This window comes from Nannospalax galili, unplaced genomic scaffold (genome assembly GCF_000622305.1).
Source record: "Nannospalax galili isolate Female #2095 unplaced genomic scaffold, S.galili_v1.0 scaffold227, whole genome shotgun sequence".
Taxonomy (NCBI): domain Eukaryota; kingdom Metazoa; phylum Chordata; class Mammalia; order Rodentia; family Spalacidae; genus Nannospalax; species Nannospalax galili.
In genome coordinates, this window is record NW_008360303.1 from 10,222,428 (window position 1) to 10,234,700 (window position 12,273).

The window sequence follows — 12,273 nt, forward strand, 5'->3', positions numbered from 1 at the left end:
TGTTTGTTGGGGAGTTCAGACCTTTAGTTGTGAAAACATAGCTAAATTTTTGACAATGCTGCATACTGAGGGATAGATCAGTGGTACCAACTGCAAACAAGACAACAAAGAATCAGTCAAGGCGATTTCCTAACAATTGTTGTTCTAAAGTAGTATTTCACCATTTCCGGGAAAACCATGAATGAACCTGGGAGCCATGTGCAGCCTGTGGCACGTCTTGATGTGCTTCCTTTCCTTGCTTCAATGCAAAGCACTTCCCTCTCTCTTGAGAGTCTTGTTGAAAAATCCTGATATTCTTTCACTGTTCCAAAGTTCTCTAGCTGTGTGTTATCCATTGGAACATCATTATTTAAATGTACAATGAAAGCAAAATGTCTATTTGTCTGTCTATCCTAAGCAAGACCATAGAACCACACATCTTGCCCTTTAAAAGCAAAACTATGGGAATGATGAGTGACAGAGTCATTCCAAGGGTTTTGGTGACTCTGCCATGGATAGCTATCTAGTCCAAATAGAGAGCACAGTGTCATAGGCAAGTCTCTGTGCCTATAAGGAGGCCAGAGTCAAGAGTTTACCTCCCATGTAGCCAGTGATATGGGTTCTACACCATGGCCACAGGAGTCATCCTTGGCACCAGTCAGGCATATTCCAAACGTCTGTAAGCCACATACAGTAAGTGATGTGGGTAACGGGCAGACAGACCTACCTCAGGAGCATCACTGGTGGTGTTCAAAAGTGCCTTCCTGCATGGAGATAACAGTCCCAGGGATTAGTGGCCCTGAGACCAGGGTGCTGAATTCCAGGTGGATAGAGAGCAAATGGAACTGGCCCTCAGGGACAAAGATTTGCCTCTAATGACTCACTGTGTGGCCCTAGACAGTTCACAGCCTGAGTCTGTTTTTGTTCATCACAAGGAAGGAGACCACGTACCAGTCTTCATTACTTAGGTACATATGAGCACAAAAGAGTATGGTGTCTTTGTAAGAAAAGCAAAGCTCTTCCCTTGTAATATTCACCTTTCTTTCTCATAAGACCTTTCCCTAGAAACTTTCACTAGAAGGACCAGATCTTTGCATAGATTTTTATCTAATTTTCAACACATTTCCTTCTTAACTTTTTTTAAATCAAATTACCCATACAAGAGTTCAGTAGAATTCAGTAACCTAAGATTTATTACATGAACACTTTCTACATACCACTCTTGCAGATGGTTGTAACAGCATAATATTTATAGTTTCGCTTCTAAAGAGCATGCATGTGTTGCTACTTTTGCATTTTTGGTCTTTATTTCAGACTTTAAAAATCGACTCTCCACTATAGGCGTTTGCTTTGCCCTCCCATCACCCTGTCTTCTGGATGTAATTTTAAATGCTTGGTATCAGGGCTGGAGAGGTGGCTCCGCAGTTAAGAGCACGGGCTGCTCTTGCAGAGGACCTGGGTTCAGTTCCCCTCATCCACATGGCAGCTTACAACTGCTTGCAACTCCAGTTCTGGGGATAGGATGCCATCTTCTGGCCTCTATGGGTATTTCACACATGTGATGTATGTGCGTACAGGCATTCTCTCACATAGACATAAAATAAAAATAGTTTTTTAAAAGATACTGGGTGCTTTTATATAATCAATGAACCTAAACCCCCAAGATCAGTCATTAATAGACTATATATATTTTCCTTCATCAAACTTAATCCCTTCTCTGTATGTGTATATGTGCACATGATTACTAATGTAATTGAAAAATAATCATTTATTTTCTCAAACTTCTCTTAGCATGTTCAGAATTATCAGATGATCTCTTCGTTTGTGAAGGTGTCTGTCTTGGACTCTTCTGGTAACACTCTAATCTCAGAGCTGTCACAGCCATCAACCCGGGACTCAGTTTGCTTCTGTCATGCATCAGCTCTCTGGCTTTGTGTCTCGAACCCTTCTTGTGCATGGTGATCCTCCTTCTTCTCCCCCTTCTTACCCTCCTCCTCTTCTCCCTTACAGGCATCCTCTTCATTATTCAGTAACTTTCTGAGGAAGTGTGATGGGAAATAAATATTTTATGATCTTGCATGTCTGAAAATGTCTTTCTTATACCTTCACACTTGATAGATAGCTTGGCTAGGTACCATATTCCCTTTGTACGAAAACTTTGGAAAGCTAAATGGTAAAAAGGTTTGTCTAACTAGCATAGAGGCAACCTAGCTATACATCTTGTTCTTCCATTTCCTGATTTCATTACAATTTTGTAAGAGGTACGTATTGGTTTGCAGTTCTCAGAAGCATTCACATGAGCAAACAGTACAGCTAGTGAGTTTACTTGGAGAAGACAGAAGTGACAGGGCCTGGTGAAACTGAGCAGATTCAGTGGAGGTGGAGAATAAAGGCCTTTTTCAACCCTGTTCTTTTCTGTTAATGCCACAAGACAGCTTCACCTGGCATAGCAGGTGATGCAGCTGACTGCTGGAACTTTTATCTACCGAAAATAAAGATGTCTCTATGACGAGAATTTCCTCAGGAAAATGAGGATGATTGCAGCAACCAACAAATCAGAGGCTTAGCTGCATGACCCAGAGCTTGGCAGCCTTGTCCTTCTACTAAGGAAGCTTTGGATTAGCCGGGACTGTCTACCGCTGCGCCTATGTGAAACCATCTTTGTTCCTTCATTCCTGGTTGTCCGACTGAACACAGATGCTTTATAGTTCCCCCAATTCAAGGGGGTGGGGTGTGAAGACCATATTTGGATATGAGAGGATCATGAACTCGCTAACATTGTCAAGCTGTGGGTTCTTAACAGGACTTGAGAAGAAGGATTTCTTTTGTCCCTGTGTGAACTTTTTTTGGAAGTTTTGTCTGTTGGTTCACTCCAAACCAATGCCAGTACAGGGGAAAGTAATCAAGGAAAAATTTAAATTTCCTTTGTATTTTTAAAACGTTTTTGTTCTCTGTGTGCTTGGATTTAGCCTTAATAATCTGTCAGTCTTGTGGGAGCTCCCCTTTTGCTTTCATATCAAATATGGATTTCATTCCCCATCTTCTCATTATTTCCTGTGTGTGGATTACCGCATTCCCTTCTGCTCTCCGGAATGGGAATTCCGTGCCTCCCTTTTGATTGCTTCTTGCCTTTAGTGTTCGTCTCAGGCCATGGGTGCACTTTTCCTTCATAAAGAAAAATCAATTTCCTCTGCACTGAAGAATGGCCCAGGATTCTTAAGAGCCCCTGATGCTGTTTTGCCTTTCTAATACAAGAATATTTTTAAGATTTGCAGACAATACCCAAAACAAAGCACTTGTTCAATTTCAGTGTCAACCACAACCCTCCCTCCCCTCCCTCAGCTGTCACTAAGAAGTGTGTCTTCTTGTTGGTTGACTCTGTTCCTCTCTTGGCTTCTCAGGCATCCAGATGTACCTCTGCAACAGAGAGCACTATGGCTACCTGCCCATTCCTCTGAAGCCCCATCAGACGCTGCAGGAGGACATCGAGAACCTTATCCATGTTCAGATAGAAGCAATGAGTGAGTGACCCAGGAGCCATTGTCACAGTAACCAACTCAGCCACATCCCTCCTCTTCTAGGCCTGCCATCTCATGGCCTCTCTTCTGCCTTCCCTGAAGCACAGCTATTCATCTGTTCATTCATTCTTGAATTTTTCCTATGAAATACAAGTAGGACAAGGCCAGTGCCCTCAGGGAGCTTTCTAGCCCGGTGGACAGCTGGACCACAAGTAAATGTTCTTTACATGATGTAGTAAGTGCTATAATAGTGCTTTGTGAAATGGATTTTAAGTCCTGTCTTTGCTGCTTTCTAATTTTATGACTTTGGGCAAGTAACTGCTGTATTAAGGTAATAGAAATTTCCAAGGTTGCAGGGCAGACTACTGTGTGTGTGTGTGTGTGTGTGTGTGTGTGTATATATGTGTATGTGTGTGTGTATTTTGTTAACTTCAACTTAACAACAGCTTATGACATTTTGTGCATTGTCTCTAATCCTCATAACAACTCCTTAAAAGAATACTATTATCCCCATACTCAAGATGAAGAAATTGAGGTATAGAGAACTTAAGTAACATTCCACATCATTCTATCATTCTACTGAAGACAGATCAGAATTTGAATCAAGTGTTTTCTCCATATCTGATGTCCTTAAACACTTATTGTCATTCTCCCTTGAGTCTCACATGATTTCAGAATTTACGGTATGTTTAATCATCAGTAGCTAAGTTACTGGTGTCCAGTGAAGAAAAGGTAACTGATCCACCAGTCCCAGGGAGGAAGTTGGCAATGGCTTCCCAGAGAGAATCTTTTCTGTTACTCATCACAGTGAAGGTGGATGGGAAGCACAGTGGACACTGAAGCTGGAAAGCGGCTAAGAGCCCAAGCAGGAGCCTCCGATGACTTAGAAGACATCTGGACATTTCTTGAAGGGAGGGAAGCTTTTGAAAGAATCCAGTCTTAGAAATGTCAGGTTGAAATTAGGATTTGGGGAGGTCACTCTGGTGTAAGAGAATTAGTGAACGGATCATGAGCCAGCAGTGGGTGCTGGTCTACAGTAAAGCTGAAGAGCATTTAGACATTACATAGCAAAGTAGGCAGAGGATAGGGAGGATCTGAGCTGGAGCAGCGGTCATGGGAATGAAAAGGGAAAAAAAAAAAACAGAGTAAGAGAACTCAGGACATAGATGTGAGAGGATACAGCCAAGAGTTGACTGCAAGTGGGTGAGGAGAAGGAAGCACCAATGTCTGGGTAACTTTAGGAATTTTAAATAGAATAAGGCATTCAGAATAAAAGAGAGGTTTGAAAGAAAGTTTATTTTTAGATCCATTAAATTGTCTGTATCTGCTTCCCACTGTTCACTAGACTATAAACTTTTGTATCATGTTAGTCTCAGGACCTAGCATAATGACCATCAGCTGATAGATATCCAATTGATATTGGTTGCTGGATGAATTAATTAATTAATTAATTAATTAATTAATTAATTGTAGAACAAGGGTTATTTCATTATGGCAGTGTTTCTTGGACCAGCCCTTAGGAATAATTTTTGTGAATTTCTCTCTCTCTCTCTCTCTCTCTCTCTCTCTCTCTCTCTCAGAGAGAGAGAGAGAGAGAGAGAGGCTGGTGCACATGTGTATGTGTATGTGTATGTGTTATATGTGTATGTGTTCATGTTTGTATGCACATGTGCATGCAGGTATAGGTTAATGAGCACATGTGGAGAGCAAAGGTCAAAGTTGTGTGTCTTCCTCTATTGCTTTTCCCCCTTATTTTTGAGGCAGGATCGTTTCACTGAACCTGCAGTTCACCAGTTGGCCACCTGCTGGACAGTGAGCTCAGGGCATCTGCCTGCTGTGTGCACCTCTTCACCAGTGCTGGGGTGGCAGGTGTGCACCTGGCTTTTATGTGAGTGCTGGAGATCTGAACCAAGTCCTCATGCTTGTATGCCAAGCATGTCTTCAGTACTGTTTCTGCCTCTTTCCCTATGCTCCAGGCCCTAAAGACAAGGTTTGTATCCCAAGCACCTAGCATAGTACATGGTATATACGTGCTACCAAACAAATATTTTCTGAATGAATGAACAGATGATTGGATAAATGAAAATAAAATGAATGAGAACTCTGTTCTCAAGAGCGCTGAACCTGGAGCCAGAATAATCATCCTGAACTCAGGCTCTGTCACTTATGAAAAGAGAGTCACTTTTAGCAACACTTCAGAAGGGTGGAAAAAAACAAAACACTGCGTGTGTGTGTGTGTGTGTGTGTGTGTGTGTGTGTGTGTGTGTAGATAGGTCAGGTTCATGAAATGATGACATGTGACCATATTATGACTTCATCAGCACTTGGTGAAAGTGATTTCCCTTACCATTCTCACTTCATGGCTTCCAGCCTTGACTGCCAAGTAAATGACAGCTGACAGAGAGGCCACCGGAAGCTTATGCTATCTTGTCTTCATGACTGAGCATGTAGAAAGTTCTCAGTATGCAAAGATATACGCATTGTCAATAAAGACCTTAGTGATTATAAATTGCTAATATACATGACTCCTTTTCTAGCCAGGTATAGACTTCATTTGAGAAGAACCCGTGGCTTACTTTCAGGATTGATCTCTCTACATGTGGCAACTCTAGTGTTAAGTGATGTATAAATGATACTTTATCTAATTCTTGTATTTAGTCTATGTAGTTATAATTTTGCTAAACATTCACATTCTGAATTTTATTATATAGAGCATAATTGGAATAATAAAACAGTTGGAAAACAAAACTTTGAGGGTTATAATGCAGAAATATAAACTGAAGGCCCAAGTAGGATGAATAAAATGTTGGTAATAATGAAATCATATCTGTCAAATATCCTCTAAGTAGAAATGAGCTAGATATTGAAAACACTTCACACAGGATCTAGAACTCAATAGGTTGTAAAAAATGGTGCTGACAGTGTTATCAGACAATAATGACAGAAATATTAGAACATGTGCTTTTAAATGAATAAATGTGGAATCCTTACCTGTGATGTGAGTCACTCTATGAAGGTACTAGAAAACCAAAACATTTGTGCTAGTTTTTACTGTTGACTTAGCACAATCTAGAGTCATCTGGGGAGAGGGAACCTCAATTGAGTAACTTCCCAGATCAGATTGGCCACAGCCAGGTCTGTGAGCAATTGTCTTGATTCATGATTGATGTGGGAGGACCCAGCCCACTGTGGGTGGAGCCAACCCTAGTCAATTGGACCTGGGCTGTATAAGGACCCTAGCTAAGTATGAGTCAGATTAAGGAAATAAACAGCCTTCCTCTCTGGTTCCTCTGCTCCCACCTTGAGTTCGTGTCCTAACTTCCCCTCAATAATGGATTGTGACCTAGAGTTATAAGCTAAAATAAACACCTTCTTTTCCAAGTTGCTTTTCTTCAGACTGTTTTATCACAGCAGCAAAAAATAACTGGAACAACATTTTACAACCATTTCTCAGTTTTCAGGGGATTACAGTTTAATTGAGGAGACAGGAGTGATATAAAAGAAGATATCAACAACGTACTACGCTGTAAACAGAGCTTATAAAAGGGCAACACAGATTTGTTGTTAGAGCGAGGTTACTGGGGCCTGTGTGGTCCAGGAAAACATCAAGTCCTAATGCTGCTTAAGTTGAGCTTGGATAGAAGCGTAGAGTTTAAACAAGAGAAGTGATACGATCAGGACACTGCAGACAGAGGAAAGAGGCTAAGCACACAAAGACTTTCCACCCTAGAAGAAAGTAGGTTTAAAGCAGTAGAAGGAAAAAGAGTTTGAGAAGTTAGAGTGACTTAATTGCCATGCTCCTTGAATATCCAGCTAAAGCAGAAAATCCATCCTGAGAAGCCAATGAAGGCTTTAAAAAAAAGGATCACGCTATAAACATTTACTCAACACATGCTATGCTCCAAAATTTCCCATGATGTTGGGAATGAACAAATGAAGCAGAAACCTTGGCTTCAAAAACTTATATTTTAGCAGAGAGAACAGACACTGTGTCAAGGAAGCCGTCTTTGGGAGAAGAGTTCCAAGCATAAAGAACAGTACATAGAAAGACTACTTGAGAGGAAGAAGCTTGGGAACATTCCAGGGACAAAGGCCAGTGTGGTTGAGAATGAGGTGCTGGGTAGAGTGGGATGAAGTCATGGACAAATGCAGAACATCCTGGCCATGGCAAGGAATTTGGCTTTTATTCTAAGAGTAATGTGAACCCATGGGATGGTGTGATGTGATTTATGCATTTAGAAAGATCACTTAAGCCGTGGTGCGGATATTAGAGTATAAGGGATTAAATGCATTTCTCCTGCTGAGAGATGTTAGTGGTTGGGATTTGAGCTATAGCAATGAGGTAATAAGAAACAGATTTAAGATACATTTTGGTGGTAGATACAGAGAAACCATGAACAAAAGGAAGGAGTTGAAAACGACTTTAAAATTTTGCCTGTACTGAGTTGGAAAAAAGCTTTGCAGGGAAAGAGTTGATCATGTATGCTTAAGGTATTTATTGAATGTCTGAATAGGGAGATCAGGAAGTAATTGGATATATGGTTTGGGGAAAAGATTTCATCTAAAGAGAGAGAGACACTTGAGAATCACCAACACAGAAAGGATATTTGAGTCAAGGAACAGCGTGACCTCACCTAGTGAAAGGAAGGGTGGTCAGATCCCTGGAGAAGACTAACAGCCAGAAAGCTGGAAAGAAAAAAATGAGACGTATTTTAAGAAAGAGCCAAATGCTATTGAGAAGTCAAGTAAAATGAGGACAAAGAAGTAATCTTTGGTTATGTCAAGATGGAGCTTTGTTTATGTCAAGATGGAGCTTTGTGCCAGGTATGGTGGCTTTTGCCTGGATTCCCAATATTTAGGAGACTGAGGCAGCAGGGCTGCCTGAGCTGTACGGCAAGAGCCAAACTAACCTAGACTACAGAGTAAGGTTCTGGCTGGTGAGTAGAGGCAGAGAAAGAGACAGAGAGAGATACACACAGAAAGAGTACTCTGTCAACAATCTTGTTAAGAACTACTTTAGTGCAATGATAGAGCTACAAGCTAATTGGAGTGGGATGAAGAGAAGACCGTGGGAGATGAGAACATGGAGTCTTGATGGGATGTAAACTAAAGAAACGGATGGAGCTGCTAGGGAGTAACTAGTGTTGTGATTTATGGTTTTATTTGATTTCTTGTTGGTGTTGGTTTGCTTAAGATGGGAGTATTGCAGTTTGTGTGTGTGTGTGTGTGTGTGAGAGAGAGAGAGAGAGAGAGAGAGAGAGAGAGAGAGAGAGATGAGGAGGATCCTGGATATAAGGAGCATTGATAGTATAAAAGAGAAGATGCTTAAAAGATTACAGTTCTTGAGAAAACAATGGTTGTAGCCTAGGACAATAAAGGTTATGTTCAACAGAAATAGAAATGCTTGTCTTCTTTAACAGATGGTAAGGCTTAAACACAAATGCACATGCTTTGGGGTTTGTGGACTTGAGGATCAGCTTCTAGCACTTCTTTCTGGTTCTTCCTAAACTTCATTGCCACAATGACCTCTCTAATTGGGATCCTCACTCACCATGTCTGGGTTATTTCAATTTTTCGGTTTGTTTGGTTTTTTTGAGACAGGGTCTCCCTGTAGCCCCAGCTAGTCTGGAACTTTCTATGTAGATGAGGTAGATCTAATTTGATTCTGACTATTTTATACTTGCACTTGGGAAAGCTGTTGAAGATTTCAGAAAAGTGAAGGCATAAAACAGAACTCTGAAAAGTCGTGAAATGAGTTTACTATGCAAAGTATGTTTGATAGTACCGAATGCCAATTTGGCATCACTTTGAAACGACTCAGACGTGTTTGTGTGGAGTTTCAAAGATCACTGTGCAGTGATCTTAGTGCTGAGTAAATGCACAGTTGGATTTAACCAGGATTAGAATTTTATAAAGCAACACTAATGATGAAAAATTAAGGGACCTTACAAGAGAATGAATGGTCAAGGAATTTGTGACTTTTAGAAAAGTTTCAGAGACACAAAGAGAAAGAGTTTGAGTGGTGATCTTGTGCAGACAACTACAGATGTTGTGCATTCATGAGTGTGGTGGTCATATCATGTCCAGAAGATACTGTCTTCCTCCAGCCCTTCCCCCTGTGGCTCTTACAATCTTTCTGTCCCCTCTTCTGTGATGGTCCCTGAGCCTTGGGGGAAGAGGTGGTCTAAATGTCCCATTTATGGCTAAACACTCACTGATACTTATTCTCTGCATTTTGATCAGTTATGGGTTTCTATATTAGCCACACTCCACTGCATGAAGGAACTTCTCTGGTGAGTACTGAGCACTGCACTAGTGCCTACCTTTAAAAAAAAATTTAGGGATGATTTTTTAAAATATTTTATTTGTTATTTTTATTTTATGTGTGTGAGTGTATTGCCTGCATGTATGTGAGTGCACCCATGTCATGCAATGCTGCAGAAGTCAGAAGAGAGCTTCGGATTCCCCTGGAACTGGAGTTAGGGATGGTTCATAGCCACCATGTGGGTACTGGGAATCGAACCCAGATCCTCTGCAAGAACAGTCAGTGCTCTTAACCACTGAGCCATCTCTCCAGCCCCAAGATGGTGTTTTTTTATTGAGCTTTTTAAATTTCATACAACATTTCCCACTCAAATCCAGACCCCCTCCCCCATCCATACCGCCCCCATCCCCCCCACAAAACTGGTTCTATGCACTCTGCCATACAGGCTAAGTCCAATTCATTCAGGTGTTTGTACCCAAATGTCCTTCAGTGTAAATGCGTCCACTGGAGTCTAGTCAACCCATCCAGTGGTCGTATGTAAGTCATACTGTCCCTCACACAGGAGCAAGCAGTCTCAAATAGTTCTCAATCTAGTGCTCACCCACCACCTATTTCTCACCTCCCCTTTAGGCCCTTGTTTAATTGAGCTGCAATGGGTCCTGCCTGAGCTCAACGATGCCACCACTGCCACAGGCTCACATGAGCAAGCCTCCAGTGACCTGGAAGCTTCCACCTCCCTGTGTTCATGAACCATCCCTAGTTCTTAGAATCTTTCCACCTCCTCTTCTGCAATGGTCCCTGCGCCATGGGTGGGTGAGGTTCCACAGAGAAGCCCCACCCTACACTCTGCAGTCTCTTATTCTCCAAACTTGGCCAGTTGTGGCCTTCTGTGTACATCGCACTCTGATGTACATGGAAGCCTCACTACTGAGAGTTGAGGGGTGCATTAGGCTTTTCTATATCCCTTATTCTGCTGTGTTCCATGAGCCTTAGTTGTAGAGATTCTACTGCAGATGTGTCACCTAGTACTGGGCATCTCCCAAATGCCTACCTTTTTAAATATGGGGTGCTGGGGATCAAATTCAGATCTTCATTCTTGTTCAGCAAGCACTCTACCAACTGAGCTATCTTCCTAGCCCCCAAATGTGTGTGTTTGGTGAAAGCAAAGTGACTAAAAGCAATCTCTTTAACTGCTTTATTACGCTATTATAGACCATGTGAGTACCAAATAGAAACCAGCAGCCTGGAAAGGTTAACTCAAAATATAACTCCCTTCCAAGTGTAAAGCCAAGTGAAACAGCATGATGAATGGGAAAGAGTTGTACATTTAAGTTTCTTTCTCTTAAAAGCTAACTCCTGCTTGTGGTAGTCCCTGTATGTTGATTTTTAGAAGAGTATCAAAGAATTGAAGAGCAGGAAGGACCAAAACATTTTGGCTACTATTGTAAAGAAGAGTACAGGTGCTGTGGGCACACAGAGATATGACTATAAGGGTCGTGTTTGCAGTAATAAGACTAACTTCTGTGTTTGGCTTAGGAAACTTGTCTCGTAACCTTCTAGAATTTCACATCACTTGGCTGTAAGTGAAATTGTCTGTGGTTTCTCTGTAGCATCACAGGAAGGGTAAGTTTACAGATCATATCCCCAGGGCAATATTGGTCAGGATGAGAGAAGTCAGGTTGGGATATCAAACAGTGCTGAAGTCTCATTGGCAGAATGCAGCACCAGCTTAGTTATGCTGTTCAGAGTGTGCATTTCTGCTTTCTCTCCTGGCAGCTGCTTTCCATGTGCTGGTGGAACATTCTGGGCTACTCCAAACTTGTGGCTTCTCCATACTATGACATGTTACTGTGGTCATTGTGGTGGGCCTGGGACAGGGCTGGGGACCTAAGCAGCAGTCACTGAAACCTCCCCCAAAAGTCACACAGCCATAACTAACTTCAAGTGCAAGAACATTCCAGATGTGGGAACAGAGGAGCATGGATACTGGAGACGTTGGCATGGGCAGAACTGTTGTGTGAGCTCTTCCTGGGGAGACATGAACAATGTCTATTTATTCCAGATAGGAAACCAATGGTAGACCAAAGTAATGGTCCCACCAAAGTCCAACTTGGTGAACCAATGAGTCAAAAGAGTTACTTACAGGAGTGTAAGTGAGGGGTTACTTACAAGAGCATGGGTGGCTCACAGACACCTATGTCACTGAAAAACCCACACCAGCGTGGTTGACAAATGACAAAAACTGCAACCCTGGAGCTCTCTGAACCATTTGCAGACAGCCCAATAGGTCAGAGAGATTCCTCCCCCAGCAGTCATTCACCATTTCTATAACCTTGGGGAGGTTCCGTACAATTCTTGTTACGAGACTTGTAGGTGTTTACTTTCTGAGTTTCATGAGCTTCCCTCCTCCCTCCTGGAGGGAACATTTCAATTTGGAGGAAATTACTGAGCAACAATCACCATCAGTTTCTCTCTCTCTCTCTCTCTCTCTCTCTCTCTCTCTCTCTCTCT

The 12,273-nt window shown here is 41.9% G+C and overlaps 1 protein-coding gene across 1 annotated transcript in view; it reads left to right on the forward strand.

The window, feature by feature from the left end:
* Colgalt2 (collagen beta(1-O)galactosyltransferase 2) overlaps positions 1-12,273 on the forward strand; it is a 122,241-nt gene that overhangs the window by 90,629 nt on the left and 19,339 nt on the right. Inside the window, exon 6 of the mRNA XM_008824287.3 lies at positions 3,381-3,500. Within this exon, the coding sequence (XP_008822509.1) occupies positions 3,381-3,500 (120 nt within the window). The remainder of the gene's footprint in view (positions 1-3,380; positions 3,501-12,273) is intronic.